General features: G+C 37.9%; 2 protein-coding genes across 9 annotated transcripts in view; one reads left to right on the top strand and one right to left on the bottom strand.

The window, feature by feature from the left end:
- The window catches only part of lrriq1 (leucine rich repeats and IQ motif containing 1), a 47,746-nt gene extending 35,023 nt beyond the window's left edge, over positions 1 to 12,723 (top strand). For all 5 annotated transcript variants that reach the window (XM_087130756.1, XM_087130753.1, XM_087130755.1 and 2 more), the window contains 8 exons: positions 353 to 487; positions 1,278 to 1,585; positions 2,770 to 2,861; positions 5,740 to 5,838; positions 6,177 to 6,252; positions 7,039 to 7,162; positions 8,126 to 8,219; positions 8,979 to 12,723. In XM_087130756.1, the coding sequence (XP_086986882.1) occupies positions 353 to 487; positions 1,278 to 1,585; positions 2,770 to 2,861; positions 5,740 to 5,838; positions 6,177 to 6,252; positions 7,039 to 7,162; positions 8,126 to 8,219; positions 8,979 to 9,100 (1,050 nt within the window). In that variant the 3' untranslated portion in view covers positions 9,101 to 12,723. The remainder of the gene's footprint in view (positions 1 to 352; positions 488 to 1,277; positions 1,586 to 2,769; positions 2,862 to 5,739; positions 5,839 to 6,176; positions 6,253 to 7,038; positions 7,163 to 8,125; positions 8,220 to 8,978) is intronic.
- tp53i11 (tumor protein p53 inducible protein 11) overlaps positions 11,775 to 22,538 on the bottom strand; it is a 40,598-nt gene continuing 29,834 nt past the window's right edge. For all 4 annotated transcript variants that reach the window (XM_022252958.2, XM_022252959.2, XM_022252960.2 and 1 more), the window contains exons 3-6: positions 21,139 to 21,246; positions 19,635 to 19,734; positions 18,439 to 18,540; positions 11,775 to 16,212 (exon numbers count right to left, since the gene is read on the bottom strand). In XM_022252958.2, the coding sequence (XP_022108650.2) occupies positions 16,025 to 16,212; positions 18,439 to 18,540; positions 19,635 to 19,734; positions 21,139 to 21,246 (498 nt within the window). In that variant the 3' untranslated portion in view covers positions 11,775 to 16,024. The remainder of the gene's footprint in view (positions 16,213 to 18,438; positions 18,541 to 19,634; positions 19,735 to 21,138; positions 21,247 to 22,538) is intronic.

Below are 22,538 nucleotides of genomic sequence, written 5' to 3'. Positions count from 1 at the left end.
ATCTGGCTAGGAAATTCTGTCCTGTATTTCTTAATGTGACATCTCCTTTCATTTATATGACTTCCAGAATGATTATTACCAAAAGTAATGAAGCAAAATACTGACCAAAAAGATAATTTACACAGGCTATTGATGTTCTCATATTCCACTATGCCATATAGACCAGACTTGGTCAGTTTAGATTGCAGGATCCATGCTGTATACTTTAACATTATGGAATCCATGGCAATTCATCAGCACAGGGTGTAGCACCTACCTTGATTAATTGATCTTGATTATTATCAGTAGTCATTGATGAGTTCAAGTGTTACTGGTATTGTTGCTGCATGTCTCTGTTTCTTGGTATGCACAGGCATTGTGGAGAGGCTTTAAAGTCAGGAAGATGGTAGCATTAGCCAGACAAGCTGTGCGTTACCATGACAGTGAGGATGAAGATGAAGCTATGTTCTATGATGAGGTTGATCCAGCAGCATGGGACTTTGCCCAGGTGAGGATGATGCAATCTGGATGCCAACAAACTTTCTGCACCTGTGCACATTTGATTTGTGAAGCAAGTAATATCACAACAGAAGCTGAGAAAATAAGATGAAATAATTGGATCAAAGAAACCTGGCACCAGAATCAATCATAAATAAAACAGTTGCTGAGATATACATGTACCTACATGGTACAGGTATAGTCTTTGTACTTGATTATTTATGTCACATAATCAAATGCATGACATGAAACCAAGGATTAGTCGTGACAATGCAGTGATGGCATTTGATAGTTTTATAAACATTGAAGCGTCAATCACATTTGTCTTTTTAATACTGTATTGTTTTCTTCGGATATTAGGTCAGAATTCCCTTATTAACATTCACAGTTCCTTAAGTTTAAAATAGAAATGTGGAATAAGACTACTTTTCACCCCATGGTGTTATTGCAAGTTAACTTACAGTAAGTAAGTTAACATAAAAGTTAAGAAAAGTTAAGTATGTCACAAGTTAAAATTTGTAAAGAGCTGATCCACTGCTTGCTTTAAAACATTTTCATAAGGTCAGTAAACATTGCAAGACAAACTTAAAAGTGCACTGTCGGTCTTAAATGCAGTAAGTTGTTGGATATAAAAGTGTCATGTGTGAGTACTTTACAGGTGATCTCAAATTGTGAATTGAAAAGTTTCGCCGATAGTGATTTCAAACACTTCTCAGTGCATCTATGTGTACTTGACGTTATTTTTATGTTAATCAGAATTTGAAACAGTAAATGCGTTTGACATGTTAATGTCTGTACAGGCAAATGTTGATAGTGAGTGGTTGCCATCGGACACTCCCAGTATACCGAGAATTCATCCATGTGTACCTGCTACTCAGACCCAAGTCCAACCAGTCCAAGCACTTACTCGGCATGACATCCCTGAACCACCAAGACGAGCTTGGTATGCTTCACCCATACCTCCAGCAAATGTGTACACTAGCAGAAATAGTCAATCATCACCTCATCTCATCAGCAAACCTCCTATCCCACCAGTGCATTCAAGTCCAGCAAGTGATACACCTAGAACAACCAAGAGTCACAAACAGGATCAGATATCACAGGAATGGTAAGACCATGAGTTAGGCAGGGATAGTGCAAACTGCATGTCATCAAAACTTGGTACTTACTGGTGAGAAGTGGGCACACCCACACAAATGACTGTTTGGTGGCTACTCTAAGCTGACAGGTAGCCTTCATTGACTCCTGAATATTTCAGCCAGGCCTGCCACCCTGTAAAGAGAGCCCAGAATTGTGAGGTATTGCGTAATTTCCTTTGTCCCCAGTTAATGCGAGTGGCATCATCAATGCTCATCAATGGGGCCCTGGAGCACTTTTGACCGTGGTGCTAATCGACGGGTGCACTATGCCCAAAACAGTGGTATACTGTTTAAAATCAGTGACGGATTATCTTCGAAAAATGCAAGCCTAAAAATGATGGCAGGCTTTTGTTCCAAATATGGTCTTCTGTTATACGGACCAGCTCTTTTGACCCATTTCAGGCGGGGTGTCTCTGCGTATAAACCCATGTGCTCGAAACGGGGTTCCCCGGCAGCAAGAGGTTAAATGTTTGATGTTGTGTGTTAATGCTTTCATTATATTTGTCACTTTGTAATCCATTAATAGGAGCTCATTAAAGTTAAAACATTGACGAAATATTTTCTTTGGTTAACTTCACCAAGCAACTGATGACTCATTGTAACATACAGTCATTCTTATAGTATTTTAAGAAATTTATAATGGGTTGAATACATTGAATACATGTACATTGTAAGTTCCATGGCAGTGTAGCACATGTATGATCAGTTCGGAAGTCTAGAAAAACCTGAAGGATAATTTCAGAGACAAGAATAAACCGGCTGTGTTCCTTGACTTAGGAAGAAATTTGTCCATAAAACTGAATCGTGAAGAACAGTATTCTACCAACTTGTGTTCTTATTTCTTGTGTTCCATTTATATAGCTCTGTGGACATGGTATTTTAGAATGTCCAGTCATGCTGTGTTTCTATTATTTCTGTAGCATCATTTATAGTGATTTAAAAATCTTTGTTTGATACCAACAAACAAATACCATATGAACCTGTTCAGATATAGTGTTAACATAAGGAGATCTCATTCCAGTTATTCAGCCATATCAGTTACTTTAGATTCACTCATTTGGAGTGAATTTATTTAAATTACACTGTAAATTTATGGATTGCATTTGTTGACAGTCAAAATGCATGTATGCCACTTTTAATTGCCTGTTTGAAGGGGTTTCAAAGATTCTACCACAGCAGAGTTAATGATGAAGCGTGCTAAGAAATTGTCTAAAGGAGCAGGCACACACAAGAAAAAAGCACTTGGTAAGTATTGTAAAATGTCAAGGAAAAAAATGAAAACATTTCTATTATTTTGTAAGTTTCATATTAAAGAAAATGAAACATGTTTTAATTCTCATCAACCACAAGTGATAAATTGCAGTGCACCAAGTTTCACAGCCTTAGTGGATGCTCTTTGCAGTGCACCAAGTTTCAAAGCCTTGGTGGATGGTCTCTTCAGTGCACCAAGTTTCACAGCCTTAGTGGATGCTCTTTGCAGTGCACCAAGTTTCGCAGCCTTAGTGGATGCTCTTTGCAGTGCACCAAGTTTCTCAGCCTTAGTAGATGCTCTTTGCAGTGCACCAAGTTTCACAGCCTTAGTGGATGCTCTTTGCAGTGCACCAAGTTTCACAGCCTTAGTGGATGCTCTTTGCAGTGCACCAAGTTTCACAGCCTTAGTGGATGGTCTCTTCAGTGCACCAAGTTTCACAGCCTTAGTGGATGCTCTTTGCAGTGCACCAAGTTTCACAGCCTTAGTGGGTGGTCTCTTCAGTGCACCAAGTTTCTCAGCCTTAGTGGATGCTCTTTGCAGTGCACCAAGTTTCTCAGCCTTAGTGGATGCTCTTTGCAGTGCACCAAGTTTCTCAGCCTTAGTGGATGGTCTCTTCAGTGCACCAAGTTTCACAGCCTTAGTAGATGCTCTTTGCAGTGCACCAAGTTTCACAGGCTTAGTGGATGCTCTTTGCAGTGCACCAAGTTTCTCAGCCTTAGTGGATGGTCTCTTCAGTGCACCAAGTTTCACAGCCTTAGTGGATGCTCTTTGCAGTGCACCAAGTTTCTCAGCCTTAGTGGATGGTCTCTTCAGTGCACCAAGTTTCACAGCCTTAGTGGATGCTCTTTGCAGTGCACCAAGTTTCACAGCCTTAGTGGGTGGTCTCTTCAGTGCACCAAGTTTCTCAGCCTTAGTGGATGCTCTTTGCAGTGCACCAAGTTTCTCAGCCTTAGTGGATGCTCTTTGCAGTGCACCAAGTTTCTCAGCCTTAGTGGATGGTCTCTTCAGTGCACCAAGTTTCACAGCCTTAGTAGATGCTCTTTGCAGTGCACCAAGTTTCTCAGCCTTAGTGGATGCTCTTTGCAGTGCACCAAGTTTCACAGCCTTAGTGGATGCTCTTTGCAGTGCACCAAGTTTCTCAGCCTTAGTGGATGGTCTCTTCAGTGCACCAAGTTTCACAGCCTTAGTGGATGCTCTTTGCAGTGCACCAAGTTTCTCAGCCTTAGTGGATGGTCTCTTCAGTGCACCAAGTTTCACAGCCTTAGTGGATGCTCTTTGCAGTGCACCACGTTTCACAGCCTTAGTGGGTGGTCTCTTCAGTGCACCAAGTTTCTCAGCCTTAGTGGATACTCTTTGCAGTGCACCAAGTTTCTCAGCCTTAGTGGATGCTCTTTGCAGTGCACCAAGTTTCTCAGCCTTAGTGGATGGTCTCTTCAGTGCACCAAGTTTCACAGCCTTAGTAGATGCTCTTTGCAGTGCACCAAGTTTCTCAGCCTTAGTGGATGCTCTTTGCAGTGCACCAAGTTTCACAGCCTTAGTGGATGCTCTTTGCAGTGCACCAAGTTTCTCAGCCTTAGTGGATGGTCTCTTCAGTGCACCAAGTTTCACAGCCTTAGTGGATGCTCTTTGCAGTGCACCAAGTTTCTCAGCCTTAGTGGATGGTCTCTTCAGTGCACCAAGTTTCACAGCCTTAGTAGATGCTCTTTGCAGTGCACCAAGTTTCTCAGCCTTAGTGGATGCTCTTTGCAGTGCACCAAGTTTCACAGCCTTAGTGGATGCTCTTTGCAGTGCACCAAGTTTCTCAGCCTTAGTGGATGGTCTCTTCAGTGCACCAAGTTTCACAGCCTTAGTGGATGCTCTTTGCAGTGCACCAAGTTTCTCAGCCTTAGTGGATGGTCTCTTCAGTGCACCAAGTTTCACAGCCTTAGTGGATGCTCTTTGCAGTGCACCACGTTTCACAGCCTTAGTGGGTGGTCTCTTCAGTGCACCAAGTTTCTCAGCCTTAGTGGATGGTCTCTTCAGTGCACCAAGTTTCACAGCCTTAGTGGATGCTCTTTGCAGTGCACCAAGTTTCTCAGCCTTAGTGGATGGTCTCTTCAGTGCACCAAGTTTCACAGCCTTAGTGGATGCTCTTTGCAGTGCACCAAGTTTCACAGCCTTAGTGGATGCTCTTTGCAGTGCACCAAGTTTCACAGCCTTAGTGGATGTTCTTTGCAGTGCACCAAGTTTCACAGCCTTAGTGGATACTCTTTGCAGTGCACCAAGTTTCACAGCCTTAGTGGATGCTCTTTGCAGTGCACCAAGTTTCACAGCCTTAGTGGATGCTCTTTGCGGTGCACCAAGTTTCACAGCCTTAGTGGATGCTCTTTGCAGAACAAAAGATGACTGACCTGTACATAGACCAGATAGCGACTGTTAAGAACATTAACATGTAGGATATCAGAGATATGAGATGATGAGATGTGGCAAGATATTTGTGCTACACCTGAATGAATCCACACCATTCTTGTCTCCATTATCCCTGTTGATTGCATCGTGATTTCTTCATTAAAATGCATTGCTTACATTCACATTTGTGCAGTTGAAGGAATCATTTCATTCAATAACATATGGAGTGTTTTTCATGTGGTTATCCCTTGTTGAATGGCATGTTTCATCTACCAACTCGTATAGTTACTCTCACCATTTCACCATTTCACTCATAAACATTCATTATTTGGCTCTCTGTGGATCTCCAGTTCTTGGGCAAGTCTCCTGTGTCCAGTGCTCATACATGTATTTTGGGTTCTTGGGATCTTGATCATGCAAGTTCTCTTGTCTATTAGTACCATACAGTTGACTTTCGATATTGTGCATTCTTTTATGGTACAGATCCTTTACAGCGATATCAACACATGAAGAAAGTCCATGATTCTACTCGAGTGGTTCCCTCTCCTAAAAGGGGTGTACAGAGACAGGAGTTCTTCCAAGGTATCTACAGTAGCATGTCTAGATATTGAACATTTTGTAGCTGTAGAGACATGGACAAGGAAGAAAGCAGTGAAATCTAAAAGGAGTCATTTATCTCAGTGAAACATGACAATTTTTCAGAATTGTCTTGTTTGAATTGTTTTCAATTGTCCAGGAGTTTTGCCATGCCATCAGTTTGGTGTTTCTCAAAATGTCAATAACAGTTTTTGAAACAAAAGGTACCTTCATCTTGAAATAATTAATTGTAATCAAGGTTTAGCTAAGATGTTTATTTATGTCTGTTAAACATGACATTTTTTTGTATTTTCTTTTTCTTTTTCATGCCTTGAACTATGCAGCTCGAGAACAGGAGATCCAAAATACAATGGCAGCACAGAGAAAGGAGAAAGAACACAAAGATGCTAGAACATTGGAGTGAGTTTTATTATGGATAAATGTCAATTATCATGTTCCTGATATTTGGTCGTTAATCCTACTTTGTACGATGATGATAATATTGTAGTCTTTAAACACTGAGACCTAGTATCATATTTGTCTGTGCTTCATCTTGGTCTGTTTGTGGTTTGCACCTGACCAATTTGAATCATAAGTTCCTGTTAATCTGCTATTGTACATACACTCATTTCTGTTATCACTTCTGAAACACAACTATGGAATAGATTGCACTGGGCAGAGATGTTGATTTGTTCAAGGCACCTCCCCAGAGGATATTATCATATCAAAGCATACTATCAAAATAATGTTTGTTTTTATAACCTTTCAGTAATATAAACTAAAAAGTCATCGAAGCTACCTTTGCCAGTTGTGATGGGGTTGAAATGCTGAGCCCCTTAACATTTACAGCATGATACAGTTTCCATAAAAATATACTTTTAAAGCACTAATGTTATTCGTCATGGAGTTAAAAACAGTAATAAACACAGCTACAGTGTATGCAAGACATCCTTGTATGCATGGTGTCAAACCATTTTGGCAAGACTTTGATTAAAAATATTGAATATTACCGTACTATCCATGATTCCAAAGACCTCAATCAGTGTAAGTCTTAACATCTGCCAATGGCTTTCACTACGGTCAGACAGAAGTAGCCTTTTTTAGCTATGTAAGCAAAGATGTCTTCTAACATTACTGAAAGTAACTGTACAGTGTAGGAAACGTAGCATTGTCAGTAAACGTTTTGACTTATTTATTTCAATACAGATGGGTTCACAGTCATACTGGAGTTCCAGATGACATGTTGCAAGAGTATGGCAGACAGAGCAGTAGTGAGCCCAATTTACCTGCTATTAGTCCCAATGCAATACAGGGGAGAGTTCAACTCATGGTATGTTGTGTGTTTCTTTGACAAGAAACTATGGTAACAAGAATAAACGTATCAGCATAATGTGCACTGATATTGTCTAAATGGTACGTTGACCTCATTGGGTAGCTACATGTAGTACAGCATGTATGTTCTTAATGAACCTTAGTGACTCACTTTATAACCTAGGCAATCATATTGATTTCTTGTATGGAGACGTGCTGTTTAACCTTGTGATTAGCAAGGCATAATCAACAAGGCTGTACAGAATTTGTCATTGCCAGTTGGAGTAGATATTTCTGGCAGTGTGGCTGAGTGTTAAGTCATGCTAAAGTATTCCGTTTCGTTGGGATCATTTCACTTATTGTATATTTGGTAAACTGAGAAGGAAACCCTGCGTAAAGCTGTTTCCTGTCTCAGAAATTACTATTTCAAAGATGGATTTGCACCGCTTTGTAATCATAACCACGGTTGGATAAAAAGCTACATGTACATGTAAGTTTTGTTGTTAACTGTTTGGCATTGTCATGTCAAGGGCTGTAATAGCCGATACTTACAGTGAAGGTAATTCTAATTGATTGATAACAATGACATGTAATGTCTATTTCAAAAATGGATTTGCACTGGGGAGATGTAAATTTATTTTGGACTTTGGCCCAACGTGTATTTTAACACTCTATACTCAGCGTATGCCCCCAAAGGCATACATCTCGTTGGTGTAAATCCAGCTTTGATATAGTTGTTTGCGGTACCCACTGCTACATCCAGTTCAAACCAGCCGGTCGACACCGCTAAGCTCGGTAGTCGAGTGGTTAAGACGTCTGCACTAGTCAGCAGGAGGTCGTGGGTTCGAGTCCCACCTGAGTACGCTTGTGGTTTTTTCACAAGCCTTTGGGGGCATACACTGAGTTTACAGTGTTAAAATACACATCGGGCAGGGCAAAAATCCAAAATTAACATGTAATGATATGCACTTTGTATTATCAGGCGAGTCCCTCACTGGAGTTGCAGTCTATTGATGGTGCTAGCAGCGTAAGCAGTACGTCACATAGGCCAAGAAGCCATTCATTCTCATCACATTGTAAGTGGATTGTACATTGCTTCAAATTTACCCCTGGCATTTTTTACTTAGCAACTCAGTTTTTCTCTTATGATTTTGTTTTGAATGGTGACTGTGTTGTGTTACTGAGGTGGGGGAGACATAGGAACGGTGAAAGGGTACACCTGTATTGAAATAATCTGTGGTCACGTATCTTCAAAAAGTACCATAGTGTCCAAGAGACATAATTCAAGATAGAGAATATGAGGGCTGGTGGGAAACAGTTGTTGAATGGAGGCAGTTAAACTGATTGAAATAATTTTAAATTGAGTTGTTTCTTGATTTGTCTCCTGTTTAAAACAGTTTACCTTGCTGTGTTCATGTAATTCTGTTCCTTGTCTTTTTAAAAATATGTTTAATAATGTTGAGCCTTTCATGGTAACGCACATGCAGTATCTAAGGTTAAGGTATGTGGGAAAGGTTACAATTTTTATGAGTTCCACTTTGTAGAATACCAAGGCTGATTAAATTCTTTTGGCCACCATCTTTCTACCCAATTACATCATAAATATGTTCTTCACACAGAGCCTCTTACTTTCCCATACTGGCCAGTGAAGAGCATTAAACCAGTCTGACAACAGCCTGCTCAAAAGACTGCATGCCTTCAAAAGACAGACTGCCTTTGAAAAGATGAAAATTTCATTTCAAAAAGAGATATCATTGTGCTTAGTTACTCCATACATTGCTAGGGTTTATGCAGCAAAACCTGTAGTGTTTGTGTGCTATCTCATTTATTGACAGCACATGAAGAACTTCGCTTACCAGCAATTAAGACCAATTCAGCGCCAAGTGGAAGAACCCGTGAGAGGGGAGGAATTGGGAGTAACAGGCCAGTGCTCAAAGGATGGACCAGTAAACGATGAACTTTACCTTGCCATTGTGTTATGGCTGCCTCCCAGAGTATCCAAGAACCACTTTTTTTTCCCCAAAGCTACGTTCCAGTAGCTGCTTCCAAGTAAATTTGTTGGACATGTTGATGTGTTTGCCTCTTGCTGCCGATAGGATTACATTGCCTGATTCAGTCAGAATGCATCAAGTACTCCTGCTGTTGCTTTCTACTGTTGTCTGTCATTCTCACATGAAATGTGTGTAAACAATGGACAGGACTGTACCTCTATGAAATGTGTTTGGTGACTTTTCCTGCAGAGGCAGTTTGATTCAAAGTTTATAGGCAGACCCTGGAGTAGCTGGCTTGTTTGTTGTTCATGTTGGCCATGTATAATTTTAGTGTCATCCAAAAATGAATGGCTTTACCTTGAGAATCACCAATGTAATTTGTATATGTCTGCAGTCCTAAAGTGCTTGTCTTCGTGAAATGTGTGATTGGTTAGAGCTCTTTGTCCTCCGTGGAAGTCATCGAGGTGATCTTAGAGAAGTACAACTGACCAACAAAGTCATTCTGGAAGTTTAATTCCTATCGAAAGAACTCAATGCCATATCACTATCCATAAACAACCAAATGGCTGAATGCAACACAGTTTGCATGATCACCTGGAACACCTGCCTGCACCATTGTGGCAGCAAGGGGTACATTTAGTACAATACATGCATGCCAATACATGTACATGTATTGGCATGCCTGGTATCCACTCCGATTGGAAGAGGTGCACCCCTCTTCAGCCAAGAAAAGAGAGGCTGGTGCACAGTTTTTCAACTGGGTTCAAACATGCAGTCAGTGCATATGCTAAGACCACACATTTCAACAAAGCTGTTTGAACTGTTGATTACTGAAATGGTTGCATGGGCTTCAAGCAGCTCATGCCAAACAGACATGAGTGAATTCCTTCCAAAAAAGCATTGTTAGCACATGCCTTCTCTTGTTCCTACACCGAGTTGATGGCATGCATAAGGTTGTATACTTCTGAACTACATGTACTGACCGTGGCTTGAGACATACACATGTACTGCATGTTGTCTGTCAGTTGTAACCGTACCTTTTCTTTCAAACCCTGTGTTCCCAGTTTTAATTTTACTCTAATTTTTTCATGTTTTCTTCAGCCTCAGTGTGTGTTTAGATTCATACTCTTCCTCATTTTGTATTTTTTCCATCATTCATGTCAATTAAGTAACATCAATACATCTGTGACCATTTCCACCCAAGGTGATTGTTGTGTCTTTGTCAATTTTCTATTTGCAGTTCTCATGATACAAGTTTCTTGCTGAATAATTCTGTTTGTCTCAATCATCTCGGGTAAAAATAAAGTCACTCATCTGCCTTGATGTGAAGGCATCATGGCATCTAGTATACAGATATGATTTTCACAGAAACGGTACCATTGCTGATCTTTCTGGCTTGTAAATGCACATGTAAGCTGTTACATGTACAGATATGCACTGTACTCAGGGCTCCCGGCAGAAATAACATTTAGTTGTTGAAATAAATTTTCAAATTATTCTAGCCAAATGAAATATGAGAGATTATCATCATCCATAATAATAACAATCATACATTTCAAACACTTCCATGTTTATATTACTTATTTTATTAATACAATTGTGGATTTACACATTTTTTATGAACATTAATGTTGTTAGTGCAATAACATATAAATAATTACAGTACTTGACTGCTGACTTCCATAGTTAATTTTGTAAATAAGGCAAGTCTCATACTATAGGCCTTGAAATTGTCATGTCATTTATGACATCAGCAAGGGGCAAATATTTACACACAAAGATTTTCAGAGAGATCCCACCAACATGTACAATCGTTCAACCCCCTGTCAGTATTACCTGGTCTCTGTAATTCTGTTATTTATACCTGTAACAGTGATGCTTTGTCAAGTACTTATTGCTGGCAAGATAAAAAGGTTAGTTAAACATTAAGTGTCGTTTCCCTCCAGCCTGTTGCTTATATAATATAAATGGAAGTAAAGGTGTATATTGCAGCCAGTGTTGTTGTCAAGACTGTTATAAGACCAGTCACAAGAAACAGGCTAGACAGTGACAAAGGAATGCTTTTGTTGCAGTTCATATGAATAGTTTGTGACTTGAATTCAGACTGGAGGTTATGATGGCCTTGTTTGATCTTGTGATGGTCAGAAGAGGTCTCAACCACAACACTGATCGCAGGTATGATACTTTTCCTATTTTAAAAGATTTCAGTATTTTTTCCCATCGGTTTATCCCTCAGTTTTCAACATTCTGTACTGTAGTAACTATAGTTTTGGGGTCTGCAAGGAATTTTTCAGAGTCAGTTATCCAATATTGAGACAACTGCTCACAGTCATTTTAAGGCCCATATTTCTTTTACTGTATTGGTCCATAAATATTATCAACGTATGCGCAAGTCCTGACTTTCACTTTTTGCTGTGCATAAACAGACTGTAAATAAAAATATGAATGTCTACATTAGGTCACTACGACAAGCGCACTGAATCTAAAGAGGAAATTGTGCTGAGCCACACGGCACTATTGTACTTATGTGGGACGTTAAAATGTAAATAGGATGTTAATGATCAATATATATTGCAGTGTTTATTGTTGTGGAATTCTGCACGGTCCTTAACAAAATATTCAGTCTCAGATACTTGAGAATGACAATACAACTTGATTCAATTTATTCCAGCAATTAGAAATAAAAGATCTAATATTGTTGAATTTTGCGATTGCTTTATTTCCCACATTTGATACTTAGAGTTTTCAAGTCACTTTAATATTTTTAATGGCAAGACTAACTACTCCAGCTTGCAAACAGGTGGAACAAAAAGAAATGCATACATCATACCATAGATGTCTTTCATGGGGGAGAGGGCTCCACCCCATCCGTACTGACTGATATCTTTTGGGGGGGGAGCCAAATCCAAAGAAAAATAAAATTGAATAGACAGTGATACAACAATTAACACTTCCAAATTAATTAACGTCAAAACAAATGATCTGCATACAGCCTGAACAACAAACTAGTAATTCCAAAACCTTGACTATATTTTTTCAGTATAAAGTTAACTTTGTCAGGTTTCAACCAGAGCATGATTGACGGTGTTTCTGCAATACAGGGTGTCCACTTAAAACATATACCGAGATAAAAATTACTGTTATGGCAAAACCCTTAACATCGGTCTAATTCGTTCCATCATCTGTGTCAATAACATCACAAGCTTATACCACTGCAAAGAGGACATTCTACCCTTCCTGGAGAATCTGATTTTATGACACTTTACACAATGGTGTCATGTCATGTCACATTGTACTCCATTCTTTGCGCAACAAATTAAAGTGATTTCACAAAACTTAAGCACTAAAGTCCCCAACTTGCACAACAATTTGTGGTGTTACTTACGCAATCATTTTAGGTGGTGTAAGTTATGCCGAACAAAGCGAAAGTGAAATGAATAAAATATTTGGTTAAGGTTCATCATTGCTTAACTTAACAAGGCTTGCACAAGAAACGTACAATGCACAGCTTTGATTTAGATGTCTGTGAAAAGTTTTGTTTGGCTGAAAGAGAAATTTGAGATTTTCTGTCCATGCCAATGAAGAAAAAGTTTTTTCAAATGGCGGGTGAAGGTAATTCAATGACTGGTAGATGACTGCTGTAATATTGCAAAGGTACAGTCGTAAAAGCTGTAACTGTAGTCCAAGAAATTAATATAATTAAAACGTTACGCAGCTAAGCAACTTTCTGTGAAATTGAACGTATACTGTGCAGCTATGGCAAAAATTTGTGCCATGTCATCCCACGTCATGCCACATTTTGTGAAATCATTGCCAGGAACGAGGTGTCAAGTTGCAAAAAGCCGCCCCAGAACTTGTTCCATAATGCAACTGATGCATTTATATCTATATAATACAATGTGTTTTATTACAATTAGACCTTCAAGTGTTTTAAGTACTGTACTACTAACACAAAAATAACTAAATGTACATTTGTGAACATACATGTACATGTATATACATCGACCCTTCTGTGGTTCAAGCCAGTATACACCAAAAATACCTACATGGCATCATTGCACCAGTGTGACGAACTTTACCATGAGTTGTTCCATAATTGTTACGGCAGAAGTTAAAGAAGGCTAGCAACATCCATATTCTACTTCAATTTTATCTTGTTCTCCAAGTTATGTTTATATTTCGTATACTTCATGAAATATTGTTGCTGTAACTTCAAAATGATTAAACCTGTTTTGCATAAGTGCACAAATCTGCCAAGCACAAAGGTAGGGCTTGTTCCCACTTGCAAGAATTTTTCACAAAGTTCATGAATAACTTGTCACTTGATACGCCCTAACAAAATCCCTTATGTGTTAATTTTGCATCTACATGTACCACATGAGCTCAAGCGGGACAGAATGCATCTCTAGCTGAACTGAATTCAACTTTGACCAAATTATTGGCACGAATTCTGTATATTGCACATATACAAGCACAAAGTCATTTTTGATGAATGCTAGGCTTTAATATTAAGTCTTGAGGAATTTATTTACTGGTTTAAAAATGCTTGTTTTCCCCTGGTGAAACACCACACTGCATAACCTATAGGTATTGTATTTGCATAGTTCTGAACCAGCACGAATGTCATGCGACTGCTGGCCCACTATACACTGAGCACAAATGCAATTTCTGATAATACTCTCTGCAGGTTTCTACTTCAAACACTGAAAGTGGTGGATTTTATGGACATTTTATATGATTATAAAACTGCAGAAGTTCCTTGACCAAACACAATGCTTAACGTATTTGGAACATTACGCATGGAAAAGGTATATACTGTCTTGTAAAATATAATGCTGTTTGTATTTTAACTGATACTTTGTCTAAACTGTGCGTACGACTCTAACTCCATGCAGTGGACACGAATACAAATCATACTGTGCAATAAACATTCATGCATAATAATGGTCAGTGTGTTGTACTCACTAATTCTTTAATTCTTAGTGCAATTTTAAATAATCTTTTTCCAGATTTCACGTCCTTTTCTGCTCCAAGTACACTGTAGCTCTACTCAAAGTAGTTTCTCTTCAAAGTAGTTTTGCTCAAAGAATGTACATGTATATCTGGCTTCCATTAGCCGATCCAATGAACAGATAGAATGCAAAAGTATCCAGGCACTGTCATAAAATGTGTCTGTGAAAGAATGAGATTTATGATCAGAAGAAAACCAAAAATACTCCACATACGCCCTATATGGATAGTGGTATCTTCTTGATATTACTTATTTTCTTATTAGCCCAAAAAAGTTTTCTAGACTTCATGAAAGCAAATAATTTCAAGAGAGTAATACATTGTAATTTTGCAAAATAAAAAGGTGACAGCAATTCAACTGGCATCTACAGTTGTCAAAAGTCTGACTTAAACAGTTCAAATACAATTTCTACGACTTTGCTGATTCTTGACAATTATTCTTCCTTCTGTAGCTGAAGAGTCAGCACACCACTTTATATGTAATTCAATGAATTTTTGAATAAATGATTAAAGTAGAGCACATGTTCTGATTGATTACGTAAATAACAGGAAGGGTTGCCAGGTCTTAAACACTGTAATTTAGTTCTTGTAAGTAAAACTTTTAGTACCAGTGCATGTAAACTTTCAACCACAACTTCACATGAACTACATGTGCAATTGTAAAATGTAGCACTGTGGAAGTTGACTTGTAGAATGTGTAAGCATGCTACATTATGTACAGTTTGATGTTTCATATACTGCACAGCATACATTATCTTTCCATTATACACGCATTTTTTGGTATATTAAGTGTCCTGAATGGAATATACACAAGAAACAGTGGAGTGTTGCTATGCGGAGTATGAGGGATCCCCCAAAGATTGATAATTTTTCCCTCAATTGAAAAACAAGATTGAAATTCCAGGTAAACCTAGTACACCCTCTCTTGGACATCAGTCACTTCAAGCAAACCCTCTTCAGTTGACTTAACTATTGATTTGAATTTGAGCACTGTAAATAGAAAACTGGGACAAACAGTGTGAGTTGGGCTACCTTTATCATTCTGATGCTCCTAAACATTAAATCTACTGACATCTTCATTTCTCCATAAAAGTTACCTGTATTGTTGTCTCCAATGAACCAACCAAGTTATACTCTGTTTCTGTCCTACCGTTTTTAGACCTGCGGTGCTTTCGATTTACCACTGGTATACTAATCATGTTACTTGTGCTTTCTACTATTCAGTATGCCATGATTCTGATGTGTTATTTAACACTGCGATATCTACTTCTCTTCCTTGAGGGCAAGATGAAGGCAAATAAATCAAGCAGTTTCCCTCAAATGAATGGAGGAGATGATAACTTTTTCTCAATAAACTGCACTGTTTAATCATAGTTTGGGCCTTGGGGACTAAATAACTGCAGGTAATAATCCAGTTTATATAATCTCCCATTATCTAGACCCATAATGTCCTTATAGCAATGTTTAATTGAGGCTATCTGAAGGTATGGGGGGTCGATCTCTACACGTGCAATAATGATCATGCATATAATTTGTCGGTTTCACTACGAAGTGATGTTTTGGTGTACCACAATGTGACTTACCATCCATAGACTTTGTGCACACGATACATCAGTTTGTGGTGCGGCAACTATCCATAATACATCACTTCATAGTGCAGACAATGAATTGTACAAGCTGCATGAACAAATCTTTAAACCCAGGAGTTCCAGAGAAATGAAGTGACATACATTAACACTATATTTACATGTAAATCTATGTAACTTGGACAGTTTTATTTGCTCATTGAAATGACACCAGCTGACATTCACCTCTACCAAATACCAACTGGACTGAGGTTATGCTAGGTGGACAATGCAAGACATTCAGCTGATCCTTGCCTAATCACTCTTATCTGCCGATGACACATCATAGGTAACCATTTTGGGTTTCCATAGCCACTTAGCATTGAATCCAGACAGAATGGCATAAAAATACAAGCTGATTGTGATAGCCATGAACAGAACAAGCAGCACCAGCACGCTGGAGAAGTTGAAGGACAAACTCCCATACAAACTGCACATCATCACTGTAATCAGACAACACATAAAGATAGGTTGAATATTATATAGCATGTATTTATATGGCATATAATAAGCAGCCAATGGCTTTAGTGACAGTCACCATGGGTAAGTGGTACTTACAGTATCCCTCAAGTGGTCAATGGTTATAATGCAGACGTGTAATGATAAACCAGGAAGTACATGTATATTTACAGAGTTGCAAATGTGTACATGTAAGCGTGGCTTTCAGGTTGTCAAGTATGCAGGAAGTGGTTTGAAAAGTTCAATCCATCAAATTACAAATCGATTATGCTGCTTTCGACACTTTTAAATACATTTACTTCATAAGCTTTCTGAACGAAGTGCCTGGATTATTTAAATTGTTCGTGCAACACTTGAGAAATACATGTACTATACGGTACCTGACAAAGTCAAGATTTTGGGCTACTTCATTTTTATAAGGAAGAAAGAAAAATGTTCAGACACAGCCCAAGTGCATGCTATTAGTTTTTGGAGGCATCTTAATGAGTTACTAAAATAGATACAAAGGAAGATGGAATACATTTTGTACTCTGTCATGAGATCATCTCCAGTAATATACTGTGCAACCCTCTAATATGTCAAGTCACTTCTTTTCCCTAATTGGCAGAGATTTTGGTAAGCTGCATTCTTCTCAGAAATATCCTCCAGTTGTACAAGCGTCACTGTAACAAGATACTGCATGCCTAACTCTTGCCTGGTTTCAATCAAACAGACATGTACATGCAATATTTTGGCTTAATTTTTATAATTTTTCATTCAAATTCTCAATCGGTGATATTCTTTGTGTACATGTAATTCACATGTGCACATCACACACTCAACTCTTTTGGGGGACAAAAAAAATTTATGCAGTTTCTACCAAAGTGCCTTTGATTTCAGTTTCCCCTTGCAAGCTATCACTTAGCAGGCTATCACTTAGCAAGCTATCACTTAGCAAGCTTATTGGAATATCAAAATGTAAATCTTATCTTATTTGAGTTCACACAGTGACATCTACATGTAAAGAGGATGTATACGTGTGTGGATGTACGGTGTACATGTACACACTGGTTCCTGGCTTTGTAGGACAATGCATGCCCTGAATGATAATTATTACAGGGATCAAATCTGCAGTGACCTTGCAATTCACAAACATGAAGCATATACAATCGAACCTTGTTAATAAGAGGACTTGGCAAAGTATGTAGTTATAACAGAAACCTTGTGTTATCAGGAATGAAAACAATATGACAAACAAAAGGATAGGGACCTAAACATTTCTTTGTTATAAAAATAATCTTATATTATTAAACAGTACTCTTCTTAACGAAGTTTGACTGTAATTGGTCATTAGGGATGATTAATGACATGAACAAAATAGTGGTCCTATTATCACAGATGTATACAAACTCCAAACATTGAACATGTTCAGCCTGGCATGGCATCAGCTGATTGTATCCCAAATTACCTTATCTCATTGAAATACTGAGTTGGCTTATTGTATTCATTTTCTATTATGTGCAGTCATAATACAACTTTAAATGTATTTGAATTATATCACTGGTACTATTGAAAATGAATTAAGTTTTAGATAGTTTCCTCAACTCTTAGTTTATCTTCTGTTGCCAAATCATGCAAAGAAACACATTTTTCCATGATTCTATGTAAGTATACTGTTGTAACAAAAGTAATTTCATTCTTAACCCTAACCCCCTAGGGTGTATGTAAAGTCATATTGAAATCAGAGGATTTGGGAATGTTAAGGATAGCTATTGAAACATTTTACCAAAGTTCAGAAGTCCGCCTTTGCTTACTAATTTCAATCAATGGATTTTTCTGACAAAGCTGCCAGTACTGAAAAAGGTCTGAATGAGAAAGTACCATGTATTTGATGTAATTAGTATTCACTGGTAATTTTGTTTTCCAAACCAGTTGCTTTTTTTTCAGTTTTTAATTTTTTTTCATGTTGATATGCACACGAGTGATCTACATTTACATGAAATTTGGTTTATTAATACTCTACATGTATGAAAAATTGAAGATTGTTAATAACTTTCTTAAAGTGTTGTTTGGTAAGTTTATGACTTAATCTTGATATAATGCTACAAAATCTGTTGTTCAGTTTGAATATGTATTTTACAGTGTTCCACACCCCAAAAGAACATTTTTTCTGTCCCACATACAAAAACTTTGTTTCATATTTCAACCGTTTAATTTAATTAAGCTTTTACCTGTAGCTTGGATGGAGAGGTACAGGACTTGTGACAGCAAAGTCCATCTTATGACATATCTGCTGACTGACTTGACAGCACCCCAGAATAATAGTCCAAGACCTTTACAAAGACATACAAATAATGTCTGTGTAAGTTAAATACAAAATAAAGATACCTTGCTTTCCACAACATGAACCTTATAAAACAGACAACAAGATCACCTTCTGAAATAAACATAAAAAAAGCCATAGCTTTCCTACTTACATACTGTATATGGTGTCAAAAACATGGGCCACAGTGAAACCTTATATTGCCAATTTCAGAAACACTTCTTATGTACTGGTACATGATATGCAAGTGACCCTGAAACGTCATGTTGAGAGACAGACAACAACACAGCATGCATGGGATGCTTGTTCATGTCCATGTAAGTGGTACTGTGAAGGTTTCTTGTCATCCACTCCTTCAAATTTAAATGGATGATTTTTGGCCTTTTTTCCATGAAATAAAACATACCCCAGTCTTGCATAATGGACAGAAATGCTCATAAAAACAAAGAGTTAGCTGCTCTCCATGCTTTCCAACATGTCGGTGTAAAATACATTGACTCGTGCCTTGACAAAGTTCATCAACACAGTAAGGCTAGATTTCAAACCTTCCCATAGTCACTGATAAGTGATATGCCAAAAGATTTCTGGACTTGTTCAAACGAATCCATCATCTTTAGAAGCAAGATGAATTGAGAAGCGCAATAAGGGGGAAATGTGTGGACTACCTCAACGACTGCATGAGGTTTCACTATAGGTAGGTTAAATAGGTAGTTTAAATGTATCTTCATACATGCCTGTTGTGCCTTTCTCCCTGTCATGTTTGTCATCAACCCACCACAAACACAAAATTTGACCTCACAGGTTTCTGAAATTGGCCCGATTGATTGTGGGCAGAAATTGCCTAAACACTTTTTTAAAACAGGACTGTGTCCAGATCAATTTGAAGTTGATATGCACCAGAATGACAAAGCTGACCATGTGAAGGGTTATCGCAGATCAAATCACATATGCTCCAGTGGTCCAAACCAAAGATATGGATACAAGACTTGTGCAGTAATTTCATACGTGTATATAATGTAACATTTAATGAAATGAACTGCCTCTCAATGAAGTAACCATTGAACATTTTTATGGCCTCACAATACAAAACCATTTTGTACTTACATGTCAAAGCTGCTCCAAAGAGACGAATGGGCAAAATAGCATCAGCACTGCAGTTGGAGGCAAATATGGCATCAAACAATGGTACAGGGAAAATCATGGCCTAGGACAGAACCAGAAAGTCAAAGAAATTACATAAGACAAAGACATAAAATAATGATAGAGGAAAAATTACAGCCTGGAATTCAAAATGTCAAAGATCACTGTTATGAAATAATGGGAAAGGTTAACAAGAAGGTTTCTGTAACAAATCTACAAACAACACTACAAAAAAGCATGGCCTACACTGTACATGTATATAGGACAGATAACAAAGTCTAAGGTCACAGCAATGACCAGATTCAATGAATACATTTTATTTTTAATGAATAAAAGGACAAACTAACAGCTTCTGACAACTGACAAATTTACAATTCTGTTGCTTAACATTACTGATGATGGATGAAAATTCTTTGGTGTCTGTAGACAATTACAGGTAGGTTCAATGTTTTCTGTTTCCACTGCTTGGAAGGCCAAACTGAAAGCTTCCAAAATGTCAATGAACATACCGTATCCCCATACTAAATTTGAAGATCACATAACTCCCTGAATCAGTCTAACTGTATAGTAACATTTTGTGTCACCAAAAAATAATATCTACGACATTATTAATTTATTCCATTGTTTCACAAAACTTCCATGGTACATGTATTTTACCAAGTCTTTACTGATTTTAGCTCTTCTTGAGACACATACCGGTACAATTCTTTCACTACATTTATAATATATACTGTTGAATTTTCCAAAAATCCCTTGTAGATAATTTGTCTTGAAGCATTTACATTATCTAAATTTCCAGGTGTTTTCTGAAGTTGTTAGGGAACTATTTGGGATTTGAATAAGAATGGTAACTGTCAGAAATCCAGACTGGGTTGCACATAAAGCAAGAACACAAGTACATGTATACAATACTGGAGGCATAGGGGCCTACAAGGTACCGGTACATGTACCCAACCGGTACTTGGTTTGATGGGTAGACAGAGAACCAAATTATGGCGAGTGCAATTTGGTTTTGAGAGTGAAACATTTTCTAACTTATTTATGCAACCTTTTTCTGGCCTGTCTGAGGGGTGATGTATATTATTTTGGGACTTTTTGGCATTCTTTTTGAAGGAAAGGAAGTTTTAAACAATGTCCCCCAAAGTTGCGTTTCACTCATTTTGCTTTTAAAAATTGATCCTTTAAGGGGGCTATATCCCTGTTGCCTCCCCCAGCCTGGATCTACTAATATTAATACATGTACATTCCAACTGGCCAACTACATGTACTGGACATGTACATGTAAGCAATACCTGTATTCAATACACAGGTATTGAAACCAGTCTTTAAGCCTTCATGCTTGAATCCACTGAAATACTGCAAAAAGTCACACATTTGAAAGATTTGGGATACGTTAACATTATACATGTATAAATATACTAATGTAATAATGTAACAATGGGATACAAAAAAATCTGAGTGTCTTTACCAGCAATGCTACTGCACTGAAAACAATAGCTGTTGCAACCTGCCATAACCGCAGCCCATTAGGCAATGTCATCAAGTAATGATCATCACTTCCCAAGATCTGACTTATCTGAAAGAACATACAAAGGATACAATAAACATGTTGGAAAAATCAATGAGTGATGTGGATGAATGCATCAAACAAAGGATGAAACTGCTTGGGGTCTGTACAGGCAGAGAGTGCCTCCTGGATGGTCTCATTAAGCCATGCATTCAACTGTACATTCAAGAGCCCTCTCCAGGTATGAACATGTACAGCCTATTCGTGTATAATACACATGCACATCAATGCAACTCTGAATATCTTCAATAAACCATACATTTATGTGAGTACCGGTACATCCATCACATGTTCTCGACCAACTGTCAGTGTGCAACAAAGAAAAACACACACGTATGCACAAATTTTCTTAAACGTTTCCCACAAAATAAAAAGAAACAAATAGATGTTTGGTACTACAAAATCAGAAAATATGGAGTTCAGTAACAAAAAAGGCCTGCTGAAGTACTTTTCAACTTGCAATCATAACAGCATACATGTACATGTAAATGTAAGAATGACATTAGAAACTAATCGACAATGCTTATAAACTTGGAATCACATGTTCAAATACTAAGCATTGATACATGTAGGTCAATGGGACAAAAAATTACAATGCTCAAGGCTGCCTACTGTACATTTACTTCACAAAACCAGCCATTTGCTGCCAGAAAGAATTCATCTGCATGATCCATATTGCATGCATGTACATGTACATGCAATCACTTTCGTCACGTTGACCTATCAGTGCTCAGTATTTGAACACATGATTCCAGCCTTATTAGCATTGTTGATTAGCGTCTAATGTCATTCTTGCATTATGAAAGCAAGTTGAAAAGTACTTTAACATGCCTTTTTTGTTACTCAACTCTAATTTCCAAAATAAATATAATTCTAAATCAGTCCCGATAAGAGACGATAAAATGTAAAGAAAGAAAATTTTAAACCTGCTTTCAAGCCCAGTTATCAAATACTGTACATGTACATGCACATTGTACATTAAATTCAGAATTCGTGTATCCAAAGACATTGTACCCACTTGATGTTAATTATATGAGCTTGCAATAAATCTTGCTCGAACTGACAAACCCTTGACATGCGTTGACTATCACATCAATCAAGCTACAGTTCATCTCTACTCATGCTGAAGATGACGTTGCCTAGAGTCAGTGTGTAGATTACTCCATAGCAACTCTAAGCAATCCCATTACATACAATCTAGGGAGGTTGCAGCTAACCTTCAATGTACATGTACATGTGCCTCCTGGTTGGTCTTAAGGCTGTGCATTCAACTGTATACTGTACAAATGTCAAACTGAGTG

The sequence above is a fragment of the Acanthaster planci genome, linkage group LG20, assembly GCF_054643075.1.
Source record: "Acanthaster planci isolate LZ-2023a linkage group LG20, COTS_SCS, whole genome shotgun sequence".
NCBI classification, from domain to species: domain Eukaryota; kingdom Metazoa; phylum Echinodermata; class Asteroidea; order Valvatida; family Acanthasteridae; genus Acanthaster; species Acanthaster planci.
Note: the sequence above shows the minus strand (reverse complement) of the source record. Positions and strands in the feature narration are given on the sequence as shown.